Genomic DNA, 14,067 nt, shown 5'->3' with positions numbered 1-14,067 from the left:
TGCAGTCGAAATGAAAAAAATAGTCTAGACACTGGAGAAATAAGAAAATTATCAACTTTATGTCCTAAATATAGAAATGAAATATAGAAATTCTCAACCATATAGATTAACCTGAGTATGTAGAAGTTTAAATCGCTATACCTGCCTATGGATGTGTTGGCCTACAGTATGTGAAGCTGAATGATAGTTATTGACCCCTAAAATACTCTGCAATCTGTAGAAACGGTAAATATCCATTAGCGTAGATCTCCCTGCCCATCTTACATGCGAGTCATGTTGCAGCTTCTTCCCACCCTCTTATTTTAAAAACTGACTGTCAGGCAAGAATGAGTTCCTGCTGTTCAGCTAGGAACGAAACCCCTGAAGAGCTCACTTTAGAAACAGGGCTTGTGTAACCGTCAGGCACTGCATCATGTTCAGGAAGCTTTGAGGCTGGGGCAGAGGAACACTGCGTGAACAGTATGAGGCCTTGAAGCTTATTTGTTATTTGTAGTTATTGCTGTTCTTTATTATTTATGTTTATTTTCTGAATCACCTTTTTTCCCTGCTATGAAATCAGTTTGTATGGAGTACCAGGCATGTTCTGGGATGGCTTTGCCTGTCATAAAAGGAAATTCCCTCAATCTCCCATAGCCTTTATTTGAGGTAGATACATCATTGTTTTTATTGTCAAAGCAGTATAGTGAATATGAAGGCTAGAGGATATTTCCAGATCATTGCTGCCAGACCAGCGCTGGTGGCACCAATCTTAAAGAGAACAGAGCATTTTGCCTAAATGACTCATTTGCTTTGGGGACAAAAATATCTTTTAATGATACAGACACCTGCTAATGTTGCAAATCGAAGCCCAAACTAGATTTTTTTCATTTAATTTGCTAGACCCTTGATTCCAGGTTGTTCCTTATCATCTTAATAAATGAAAATGAAAGAAATGCTAAGATAGAAACAGGAAGAAAAGCTTCTCTTACATGTCTCGTTATTCTGAACTTGAGAAAAAGGAGTTTGTGAGCTGGGTGTTGTGAGTCCCACTGGGTTATAATGCTACTGTATGCCAAGACTGAAGTTCATACATTTCATACATTTTAAATTCATTTAGCAAATTAGCTCTTCACACTGTCCATCATTGATTCTTATTACTTTTTAATCAGTCTGGACTTTTGGATCCATGGTAACAGGAGATGTTAAAAATACCTCTTTACTGGGAAAATTGTACCCCACGTCACAACCCTTATGTGCTTTCTCCCTCTTTCTGTCTGTGTGTTTTATCCCACAGGGATACATGAAGCCTCTGAAGCAGCCGGAAAACTCATTCATCTGTGACCCTTCCCTGGTGGATGAGATGTTCTACCAGATTCCCGAGATCCTGGAGCACCACGAGCAGTTCCTAGAGCAGGTCCTGCTCTGTGTGCAGGACTGGCACGACAAGCAGAAAGTAGGCAGCCTGCTCATCGAATCGGTAAGCAGGCCACAGTGCCCAGCATCACTGCCATGCCCATGGTCCTCCTACATTGTTATTGGTTTGTATTCCTGATGGATAAAGGCATGGATTTTATGGCAGCATTGCATGTTGTTTTCTGCGCTCATAGGTCAAACGGGACTACTTCCAAAACTGTAATTCGACTTCATGTAATAAAAGGACAACTTTGCTGTGAACTGCGCGCATCGAGTTGTGTGCACAGTGTCTCCAGCCAGGCAAGGGCTTTTTCCAACGCACAGTGTGGTCTAACAAGATGTCCCAAGTGAGACGTGTCCCACTCTCTCTGTAGCATAGTACCGGTTCAGAAAGGGAGTGAGGTATTAACAGCTCAGGGAATGCAAATTCCAGACGGATGCATACTGGGAAAATGCATCATCATGTCAGGAGTCTTTTCAAAGTTAATTACCCATCATACTGTATGTCCAATTACCACAGGTCCTTAGAAGCTCCCTTCCCCAAGCAGACTGGATGGGTCAGTGATAAATGCAATGGGTACTGGGGATGGAGCCACAGTATCTAAATAAAACTTCGAGCTGTCAGTGTCTTAGGCGTATTGCAGCTTAAGTGCATCTTGTTATTTCTGGCAGTGGACTGTTTTATTTGAGTCAGAAGCTTAATGTGACAGTGCCTATACTATTGTCAACTGGCCCCTGGGAGGCCATGCCCTGGAATCCATTTAATGTGGTAACCCTTGCTTTCATGTACCTCTCACTGTCCTGGGACATCTCTCCAGTCCCTTTTCTGTCATTTTTGGTAAAACCTAGGCTACAGGAGTTACCCAAATGGATCTGGAGGCAGAGGATATCTGATCATATTTCCGTGTTTCAGCACAGGTGTTTAACAATACATTATATCCAATATATTTCCTTTTGGATAAATGGGGCATTTTAAATCCTTGTAGGTTTTAGCTCATAGACCCTGTAGACCCTGTATAGACCTCTAGACCTTGGCATCCTAGATAATGAGCCTCTGTAACAGATATTAAACCTTTCTGAAATGAGGTTAATAAATTATCAGAAATATCCAAAACTGTTTTCAAGATTGCTAGTAAATATCATAAAGTTCCACCTTACTGTCCACAGAATAGAAGAAAGGTCTGTTACTGCCTGGTGTACAGAGGCTCTGATAGATAGTGTCTACATCTGAATAGGAGTGAGTCATTGCTCCATGTGGTGCTTCTACCCCAGTAAGTTACAGAAGTCAGTGGCTTTCTTCCCCACTGCACAAAACCTCCTCTTTGTTTGAAAATAAACTCTGGCACTCAAACAGTGGCTCTTCTCCCACAGATCAAAAATATTTCTTGCTTTGGTTTCTCTGTGTTTAACATTGCATTGGAGACTAGGAACACAAATAAATATGCTTGAAGAAAAAAAAATCTGTAAATAGTTTAGGTTGATAAGAGCAGAGAGGATTATTAAACATTTTTCATTTCAGTGCATTGAGATTTTGCGTTGTATGTTTTAATTTCGGCCTTGTTTTGGGAAGAGATTTATTATCTGATTTGTTGAGGAGCGTGTAGAGTACCCCAGTGCTCCTGTATGTCAAAGGGAAATAATGGGATGTTTAACAAGAACTCATGAATAAAAATCCCCAAGCCTCTTAGCATTTAGAATGCGTCCCAGGGCCGTGACGTGCCTGTCCAAATAAGGTTTTTAGCTTTTGTTGTAAATGTCTGAGCACTTGAAGGTTTCTGGCTGTTTATTGTATTTCCATTGTCCACCCTGGTATCCTCTCTATGGACGTTGGGCAGCAGTTCATGTAGGGTCACCACAGGGATGTCAAGATTGTCTGGAAAGGGTGAATTTCTAAAGGACTTCAGCCCTGGAGGCATTTCTGTTACCATTAGGATTCATGCATCTTCCATACTCTGCAAACAGGGCTCTGGCAACCAAAGAATAATGAATAGCCTTCCGTTCATAAGATCTCAGAGGCCTGTTCTGGTGGACAAAGGCTGCAGCAGAGTGAGATCTTAAGCTGTCTTGGTCTCCATGCCATTGGGTCTTGCGGGAGTTGCGCTGTGTTTTCAAGAACAAAACCATGCATATTCTTGTGTATATTCTCTGATGTCCTTGGCAAGATAGCCATGTCTAGGAGCTCCTAGCCATGACCTGGCACAAAGGCAGCTGTCAGAAGTAGGTCGCCAAGCACTTGGGTTGAGGCATAAGTGTGTTTTGGCAGCTGTACCCTTAGGATTTGCTGTGCTCACTACTTCTGGGAGGGGACAAGAAGAGGAAAACTTAAATACACTGTGCTTCTACACTCCTGACTGGATATCCGCCTCCGGAAGCATCACCTTTTTAGCGGTAAAAAAACACAAAAGAGAGTATTAAATTCTCTTTGGAATATCGGGATCGTCCAGCATTAATTTCAAGTGTTGGCTTTTATTTTTTTCCTTATTCAGTAACATTATCAATTCTTTATTCGGGGGCAGTGCGATGGCTCTGTGGCTCAGGATCTGCACCTGTGGCTGCAAGGTTGCCGGTTCATATCCCGCGGCCGGCAGAGGAATCCTACTCTGTTGGGTCCCTGAGCAAGGCCCTTAACCCTAGCTGCTCCAGGGGCGCCATATAAATGGCTGACCCTGCGCTCTGACCCCAAGCTTCTCTCCCTGTCTGTGTGTCTCATGGAGAGCATGTTGGGGTATCCAAAAAAACAAATTTCTAATACAAGAAATTGTATATGGCCTATAAAGTGATCTTATCTTATCAATTCTTTATCCCTACCATGTTGTTGTATTAACTCTATTAGTTATGTGAAAGTGTAAATGACAAGATAGTGTATTATTGTAATGATGTGCTACAACCTGAAGGCCACTGCGCCTTGAGAGCTGGGCTCCATGACGAAGAGACAGGCACTGCTAGTACAGAAAACACAGCCCAGCCCAGCCCACAGTTCCAGAAATCATAGGCAAGCTAGCAGGGTTGGAAACCCGGGAGTCATGAGGAGAAAAGCCATGGGAATCTTGAATCACAGTTGGGAAAACTTAAAGGAGGTCGACAAATAGCAAGCTTGGGAAAGAGCAAGCAGAGCGAGATCTCTAGCAGGGCAAGCAAGAGCTTGGCTGAGACAGCAGAGAACCCAACGACGGAGCTCTGAGCATGGGCTCAGTCATGACTTAAATACAGGAGCAGATGAACACAGTTAACAAGTGATTACGTCGTTAATGAGCAGCAGGGGGGACTGATAAGCCCCCATTTCATGTACTGACAGCCCCAGTGGATAATTTGGACCATGCGGAGATGTGGCTGTTTGCTGGAGCAATATTTGGGTGTGAGCCGGTGGTTTTTTTTTCCAAAAAGATAGTCCTTTGGAACTGAATAATCTAAGGAATCCTTGAGACGTCAGACTTATCTGGGAGAAGGTTGACATTCCTTCAATATGAGCATCATTTTTCATCCATCTCTTTAAATGCAATTGCTTGTATAACTGCTGCTATTGCGAAAGGAACATTTAGATAGATTTAAAACCAATCGATTTTATCAGATAACCAGTTCTGCCTGCCATTTTAGTACAGAAGCTTACTGAGAGCCTTTTTTGTTGTGTGCAAATTACCTGTACTTGATATGTCATTACCAGACTGGTAATAGCTAACACTTCATATTGCTTTAACAGCTCTGAATCAAACACGTGGCTTCTGCTTCAGATCAAATAAAAAACATTTATAATAGAACAGCTGCAAAGTTTCTGGCCCAAATTCTGTATGTTTCTTGTTGTAGCATTATTGGCATTCTTAGCTCAAGAGAAACTGTTTCCGATCAAGCTGAAGTTGACTTTTTAATTTTGCTTCAGCGGGCTTTTCTGTTTGCTTATATAAAGTCATGAAATGGAATGCGACCTTTTTAAATCGGCGTTTATGGTTTGATCTTTGAAATGTTGACGTAAGATTTCTGGCTCTGAAGAATCCCACCTCAGAGCTTGGTTATTTTGCGCCTTGTTGCAAGTGCTCTCAATGATGTGATCTTATGGCATCAGGGCCTCGGAGCCCAACCTGAGCCCCCCTTGAATGTTTTCTCCACTGCGCGCCTGTGTTGACGTGCCAACATGATGGCACACAGCAACATCCTCACCTAGTCCTGCGAGGAATTAACGGCTGAGAGGAAAACATATCATCATGAATCATGAATCTATGCTTGCCCGAAAGAATAAATACAGCTGTGGGTTGCTGTTTCATAATTACATTTACACTGTAGAGAGGGGCGAAGCTCCCTGAGGATGGAGGGGAGTCTCTATGAAGCTTTGTTCATTCATTAGATATCATTAATGTTTTTTTTCCATGTTTGAAGTGTTCATTGTTGTCAAATTGTTGCGGTGGGTATACACTGTGGGCTCTGATGGGGTTGTGGCTGGAGAGAATTCTGTGCATTTACATTTTAAAAAAACTGTTTTGAAGCCTACTGTATGCATGGTAATGGCTATAAATAAAGACCACGTTTCATAATTTGCAGCGGGCAATATTTACCCTCTTTTCTTGGAGAGAATGAAAACCTTTCTTGATTCTGAAGTCATCAGAGCCTTTCACTTTTCTTAAAAGGTCCTCTTAGAAAAAGCTTGAGCTTCTATATTTGTCCAGGCACACAAATGAATTAAATGTTTCTGTTGTAGATGTACTTATACGGTAGGTAATGGAACAAATAGTGTTCTTCAGGCAACATTATAGAAGATTATAGAGGATGAGGCCAGCAGATAATTCCCTCTTTATGGGGTAGTCAGGTGGAGATTATGTAATGAGAGCTATGATCTTTCATAAGGCAGGCTCAGTATTACTACTACCATGGCATGCTCATTACTGGTAAGGCTTCAGACATGCTTTACTGTTGCATTCTGTGCTGTGGTGTTGTAGGCAACTGGGGGGAATGTTTCTGATAGCCTACCACCTCACATTTGCATTCATGGGTCCAGTCATGTCCTTAGATACAGGAATTGAGTTACCTTGAAAATCACTACAAAAGTGTAGGCCCATTCACCTTGAATGTTGGAAGTGTGCAACATCAAAAGAGGTCAGGAGTATATCTGTTCTTCCAACACAACCTGACGTTATGTGTTATAATGTATATTCATTGTTCTGCTTCTTAAATCCTCCCTTTAGGTCAGTAATTAAAAGGAAAACATCTGAACGTGCATATGAGTCTGAGACTAGCACTTCTTTAAAAAAGCACAGTATTATTTCATGAAGTGTGTGGTGGAGAAAAGTCATTAATCGTTATCAAAAACGCATGTTCTTCTGTTATAGTTTTGAATAAATGTCATGTTTTACTCATAACATAAAAATGTAAGCACACATTCATTATCGGCCAGTGGTTTCGGTAGCTTGCTGACTGATAAAGCTTCTGACAATGAACTGGAACTACTGCTGCTTACACCTCATTTAACTTGAATAAAGCTGTGTGGCTTGCTTGTCTTCTTTTGAACAGTTCTCCAAGGACATACTTGTGAATATTTATTCAGCATACATAGACAACTTTCTGAATGCCAAAGACGCTGTAAGAATAGCCAAGGAGGCCAAGCCTGCATTCCTCAAGTTCTTGGAGGTGAGTTGGGTTTACTTGTCCTTGGTCTGTGCCTTGATTGGTCATAGGCTTTTTACCACAGAGTAAAAAACTCAGTGAAGGATTCAGGTTTTTTTAAAAGGAAAATGACATCACCCGTGGCTTGTGTTGAGTCGAATATTGAAAGGAAGGTGCTGTCACCAAGCAGTTTGGCATTAATCTTCATTATCTTAATGTGCGTAAACGTACTGCCCTTTTTTTTTGCCTGTGAATGTTGATTTTGAACGGGTTTGAATGGAAAGGATTTTAAGTGCATACGACGGCTGCTGCAGATTGATATCTGGTTTTGCTTGAATATATTTTTCATTGTTCACTTTCAAAGTAGTGATGGCTTTGTTTGTATGTTGGTATTGGTACTGCAGAACTGGATCTTGTCACTCTTTGTTTGATAGTGAATCCTTCCCAGCAAAACTATGAACCTGTTGAAACCTCTCTTGAACATTTTTCTTGATGCTAAATATTTGGAGTTTTCTTGACAATGATTCACTCCCTATTTTTTCAACTTAACTAAGGAGTAATTCCACTTAAGTCGTTTCTTAAATGTTCATAAAATCGTTAATCTGGTTGTAATATTCTGTTCATGTGTGTGCCACCTACTGGACACCATTGTGCATTACACATTTCTTCATTTGCTGGACATTTTTATCTAAAACCCACTCTCAAAATGTTAGGGTTGATTGCAAAGTAAGGGGATTATAATAGATTGCGGGCTACAGATGATGGAGTTTTATGATAATCACAAGGTAAAAATAAATAAAATTACTACATTACTTCACCAAACATCTTTTTACCTATGTCTCTTTGTTCTTCTCCATAGTCTTTGGAGAAGAGAAACACTGGAAAGCCAGCGGTTTGCCCTAATCAGTGGTTGGTTTGCCTTGTCAAGCAGTGTTTGACTCTGCTTTGAATATCGACTGGGGCTCTTAGTCACAGTGTGCCATAGAAGCCACAAGTCCAGCTTTTCCTCTAATGTTCCTCTTTCCCATCGGCAGCAATGTACAAGGGAGAACAAGGAGAAACAAGCTCTGTCAGATCTGATGATCAAACCAGTCCAGAGGATCCCCCGCTACGAACTTCTTGTGAAGGTGAGTCCGCCTTACCCGAGAAGGACCAAGTTTGTCTTACCAAAAACAAAAGAAAAAATCTACAGGTCCACTACTCCACACTTTTTGTTTTCTCCAGCTACACTTCTTATGAATCTTTTCACATAAATAATAACTTCGAAAATGGTATGGCTCCTATAAAACAGCTTCTGAGGAGAGCTGTGGATTGATTTTTTTATTCTTTTGAAGACCTACTGAGGTTAAATCATTGTTGCCAGGAAAGATTGGTCTCTGACTTGCTGATCTGTGACACTGAAACATCTCAGAGGTGCTGGATCTCACTAGGTGCTGTAGTATACATAAGGCAGCTGTGTAGTCAGGGCAATCTGTCTCCTCTTGGTCCTTTCATTTTCTCTTGGGGAATGTCAACTGTGGTGCACATGAACTTGCTTGACTTGCAGCTTAGTCATCTGCAAACTATTCCTGTTTTCCTGGATTATGTCACCGGGCATTCACTCCTCGCATTGCATCTGGGATTAAGTGTGATGATTGCAGGGTAATCTAAAGTTACAAAAGATGATTGTGAACATGTGTGACCTATATTTCCTTTTTTGTGAAGAAAAATATTATGATCATTATGGGTAGAAAGGGACATGTCTAGTGCAGCGGATAAGGAGCTTGTTTTATCCTTATTCCATCTTTGAACTGTACGTTGCCTGTAGGTTTTGCCAGTAAAACAAAATGTAGATATCTTGTGCCCTTAAGGTCGGCTGTATTAATATTGTGATAGCAATATGGGACAGAAAAAACAATGGATGGAGTATGAGTGAGTCGCTCAATCCTCATACGTGATGGTAACAGGGAAGTCAACTGAAGACGCAGAAGCGCTTAGCTGTAATTCTTGGTGAAGTCTGTCATTGATTAGTTCAGAGGTTTTCTTTGTTTTCCACATCCGCTATAGATTACATTAACCACAGAGCACATGTCCTGGAGTGTGGTTACAGCCTGGTTATATATGGTATTCATTGTCTCACAGAGTTTCTGGAAACTACTCCTTTTGGGGTCGTGAAAATATGACGCAGGGCCACAAAGTGAAATGAGTATGAAGACTAACCCTTAAAAAAAACAATAAAAAAATGTTCCTTAAAGGGCCCTGCGTGGTTATTTAATGTGTGTAACAGGCAGAACAGGGTAACATGGAATGGTACAAATTATTCCTTAGTCTGCCTAGAGTCCGGTCATTAGTGAGCAGGGCTAAGCCGTAAAGCTGCAACTCGACAGGAACGAACTGTTCTCTGTGTCCCGCTATTTTGCGCCTCACCTCGGGTTCCTTCAGTACCTTTGTAGGCTGCAGGTCGACTCGCGGTGGGGGGGATGCGTCTGACGGCGGCATGTGTGCGTTTTTGTGTGGACGGCAGGACCTGCTGAAGCACACCCCGGAAGACCACCCCGACCACCCCTTCCTGCTGGACGCCCAGAAGAACATCAAGAGGCTGGCCGAGAGGATCAACAAGGGCCGGCGGAGTGCGGAGGAGGCCGAGAAGGAGACCCGAGTTCTGCAGGAGATCGAGGCGCACATCGAGGGGGTGGAGAATGTACGGCTGCCACCCCACTCCCTCCCCTGTCCTCCCTCGTTTCTCATCCCTTCCCCTTCCGCGTTTCATCTCTCTGCCCACTGTAACAGGCCAACCGGCCAACCAGTTTGAGCCCGGATCCTCTCCTTCAGTAATCCAGCCGGTCCAGAATACCACTCTTCATCTCACAGGAAGTGGGAAGATTTTGGCTTAAATTTTAATCCTCAGCATGACTGACAGCCATGGGCTGTTGTAAATCAAATTCAATTGAAAGTGGACCAGTAATTGTTGTCTTGATGAACATGTTGGCTGTGGCTGGCAGGCAGCTGGTGCTCAGCATGTGGTTTATTGACCCAGTGCTGTTGGATATGGTGTTGCTTCCTGATCTAGACTGCTCTGGGCACGGTCACACCCCGCCCTGTCTAAAATGACAGGCTGTCTCCCCAGATATTTTCTGTTAGGCTCCACATTTGCCGGCATAAAAGGTAGAGCCACTCAAAACATTCATAGTTTTAGTTTTCAGTTGTGGTCACCTTCCTGTAAATACACAAAAGTTTAAACCAAAAAAACAGCACGTGTGATTTACCTCAGTTCTGGGTTAAGCTGTGCTTGTTGAATGCAAAATATATGCAAGCTTAATGCTGTAACGAGACTGAGATATTTTTCTAAACATCCGAATAATGTTCACCCGGAGTGGAGTAGAACTGTCTTCCCCACCGTTCTTGTGTTCCAGCACACCATGCTGAGTTATTGTTGAATTTATTCATTTGGATTCATCGATGCAGAACATGATTGTTGGGGATTTAAATCTTTTGGCTTTTAATATGTGCAAGGTGATGCTGAGATACCTTTCTCGTTTATAGCTTTTAAATCCTCAGAGGAAGTTTCTAAGGCAAGAGATGGTGGTAGAAGTGGTAAGAACATTTTCCTTATTATAGTTTCTCTGCAGAGTTCTATGCCCTCATGTTCTTAACATTGGATTACAAGTGAATGCACTTCATCTGTAAGGCTGGTAACTCATTTCTTCCCTCTAGATCGCAAACAGCTGTAACCTGTACTAATGCATTCCTAATGTTTTAATACATTCCTATATTTTACTTCATTCTTCATATTTAAAATAAAACTATATATGGACAATGGAGAGTAGTTGGAAAACAGAACTAACCCATGTCTTTCTGGACTTTATTTAACATATTGTTATTTCAGGAATGTGCATACCTAAATGTACTTATCTAGAAGTCAGATTTTATAGCTTTCAAACTTTTGCCCAACCTTTTAAAGTAATTTTCTAATACAATTCCAGTTTCCTGTCTGCGGCATGTGTTGAGATAAAGAACAGGCTCATACTGAGCTATTGTGAGATGAGTCTTTTTGTGTACGTGTGTACAGTTTGGAGGAGAAAAATGTTTTCCTTTTGCTGATAATACAATGCATTTAACACTGCTCTGTGTATTGCAGAAGACTGTGGGTGGCAAGAAGGACCGTTCCTTGTTCCTGTTCAGTGACTTGCTGATTTGCACAACATTGAAACGGAAATCGGGGTCCCTGCGTCGCAGTTCCATGAGTCTGTAAGTGACTCTGTCTTTAATTGTGCCTCACACTTTGAGGGCCAACTGCTTCGCTGGTCTATGTCTGAAAAACCTGAATGATAGAGTTGGCCTTGGTAGAAGGACGAGTTTGATTTTTGATTTTCCCTCGATCTCACTACTACATGTTTATTTTTCCACAATATATTTATTGTTCCTGTTGTCTACATTGTGTAGTGTTGTCTGTTGTGCCGTGTATGTCCCGAGAGATCAGCGCGATTTAGAATCCCAATGTATGTACGTGTACGTATGTCAGTAAACTACTTTCCTCTCTCTTTCTCTTCTGTAGAAGAGATTGATAGATGTGCAAGTTATTTTCTCGTTTACTAACCGATGACAGGAAGAGATTGCTTTACACTTAGCAACTCTGACAAATTCCCTTGACAAACACCCCAATCTTTGAGTGAAGGAAATATCATTAGTAATTGAGATTTTGACTCTTAATCTCGTATCCCTGCCTAAGATGAATAAACGCCACGGGACTGTCAGTTGTACTTCGGTTGTAGTCAAACTTTAACTGAACTGTGGTGTGGGTTCAGGCTATTCACTGCCCTCCTTTTTGGCAGATGGGCCTAAATGAAAATGAAAAGAGCTTAGCAGGTCTTTCTCAGCTTACTTACAGGTCAATCCAAATTTATTGGTAGCAAACAATTGCAGCTACATGTTAAAATCGAATCAGGATCAGAGATATGAGTATCCTTTAATGCAGGTGAAGTTCCCCTAATTGTGCCATTACATAAGTAATTTCAGACCAATATGCTACAGAGTGAACTAAATGTGATGCCTCACGAACCTTTCTAAAATCACCAACATATTCTCCTTCTCTTTTTAAGCAAATATTTTCTTTAATCGAATAGTTTGCCCTATTTGTTCAGAACCCATCAGGATTAATGTGTCCCATGCAAAGCAAAGTGGCCGTATCATGTTTCTTCTGTTTCCCAGTCTCCCAAAGTCTGTCAATTTAAACCACTCGGCTTGTATAAGGAAATGTAAGCACTGGAAGAGCTGTGGGGCACATGCATTATTCACGATACTCTTTTTAAATCATTCAGCGCAGCAGGGCTCCATCTAGTGGTCATTCCGTGTAATTGTATTCTTTTCTTCCTCTTTTTTTAAGTTACACGGCGGCAAGCGTCATTGACACCTCGAGTAAATATAAGTTCCTTTGGAAACTGCCTTTAGAAGATGTGGAGATGGTTAAAGGTAAATCATGCTTTATGTAGTTTACTAGATAACAGTTTCTCAAACAGTATCCAATGTGATGACCTCCATTGTTTAGTGGGAAATGGAAACCAATTTCAAGAACTTTGTTTCAGAGCTTGAAAAAATAAGACTTTATGTAACCTTACAATTTACGCTGCCTGTCTGGAGGAGACAATCATTCTTGAGAACTGCTAAAACTTATTGGTGCTTTCAGTCAGTAAAGTGCTTTCATCCACTGCTTCTGTTGTCTACCTCAAAAGCTTAAGAGCCCAAACACCGTTCTGGGCAATGCTAAACGATAAGCGCTAATGACTCTGGGAATTAAGTCAAGAAAATGAAGCGGGTGCCCAGAGATGTTTGTATGAACCTGTGTGTCTGCCCTCTCTCCCCGCCCTCTTGACAGGCACGTCTCAGGCCACCAATCGGGAGAACATTCAGAAGACTATCGGGAGGCTGGATGAAGACCTGAGCACGCTGGGTCAAATCAGCAAGCTGTCCGAGACCCTCAGCTTCCCTCATCAGGTGAGGATCATGACCGTGTGGAGCAGACAGTGCAGTAAACATCCGTTAAATTAGAAGGGATGACCCCTGCTGGTCAGATGTGCCCATAGTGCTTTGGTAAGTACCCTAGGTTAACAAACGAAATTCTTTCCAAAAAATGTATTCATAAGGCGAACATGGAAAATTAATTTCCCTAAGAAGATTACATGTACAGTAAATCCCTCTTATTGGTTTCCAAATTCCTTTCAATCACATATTTTACTTTTGTGAAGTGCAAAAGAATTATAATGTCAACCATATTACTTTTTCATGTAAATTACTGACCTTTAAAGGCCCAGTTATCCTAACAGACCACTTTCTGTATGTTAAAAGATGTTTACATTGACAGTAGTTATGGTATTTAAATAGTGCAGAAAAAACATAAGCAATACATGCAACAATTTTCTTTAATAAAACCTTAATTATTATAATTATAATAGTAGATGATGACGTAGTGGTCTGAAATTGTTTATTACATCTATGTTAAGCACTGAAGTGTATTTCTCCACCTACAGTAGGGTGCTCACCAATAAATAAATAGGGAGGTCACTATTACACTTGATACAGGTTTGTATTTTATAAAAAAATGTAGAGTACAAATTTGCAATTCATATTATGAATGAAGTATAAAATATAGGATGCTTAAACCTATGCTACACACTGAATTCAATTCCTCCACCTATAGTAGGATCACCAGTGAAGAATTTTTGTGCATTGTAGTGAAAACATGTCAGTTTTTCAAAACACGGAATAAAGTTGCAGCGTTTGTTGTAGCAGAAATGTATAATAATAATTGCTTACACCTATATAGTACTTTTCTGGACAGTCCACTCAAAGCGCTTTACAGGTAATGGGGACTCCCCTCCACCACCACCACCAGTGTGCAGCATCCACCTGGATGATGTGACGGCAGCCTTAGTGCTTAGTACACTCACCACACATCAGCTATAAGTGGGGAGGAGGACAGTAATGAAGCCAATTCATAGATGGGGATTATTAGGAGGCCATGATTGGTAAGGGCCAATGGGAAATTTGGCCAGGACACCGGGGTTACACCCCTACTTCGAGAAACGCCCTGGGATTTCTTAGTGACCACAC

General features: G+C 41.4%; 1 protein-coding gene across 1 annotated transcript in view; it reads left to right on the top strand.

Moving 5' to 3' along the window:
- The window catches only part of arhgef17 (Rho guanine nucleotide exchange factor (GEF) 17), a 92,167-nt gene that overhangs the window by 66,886 nt on the left and 11,214 nt on the right, over positions 1-14,067 (top strand). Inside the window, exons 3-10 of the mRNA XM_088920247.1 lie at positions 1,274-1,456; positions 6,889-7,005; positions 8,016-8,108; positions 9,485-9,661; positions 10,504-10,554; positions 11,099-11,208; positions 12,344-12,429; positions 12,833-12,951. Of these exons, the coding sequence (XP_088776373.1) occupies positions 1,274-1,456; positions 6,889-7,005; positions 8,016-8,108; positions 9,485-9,661; positions 10,504-10,554; positions 11,099-11,208; positions 12,344-12,429; positions 12,833-12,951 (936 nt within the window). The remainder of the gene's footprint in view (positions 1-1,273; positions 1,457-6,888; positions 7,006-8,015; positions 8,109-9,484; positions 9,662-10,503; positions 10,555-11,098; positions 11,209-12,343; positions 12,430-12,832; positions 12,952-14,067) is intronic.

Source organism: Atractosteus spatula, chromosome 7 (genome assembly GCF_055471065.1).
Source record: "Atractosteus spatula isolate fAtrSpa1 chromosome 7, fAtrSpa1.hap1, whole genome shotgun sequence".
In the NCBI taxonomy this organism is placed as follows: domain Eukaryota; kingdom Metazoa; phylum Chordata; class Actinopteri; order Semionotiformes; family Lepisosteidae; genus Atractosteus; species Atractosteus spatula.
Note: the sequence above shows the minus strand (reverse complement) of the source record. Positions and strands in the feature narration are given on the sequence as shown.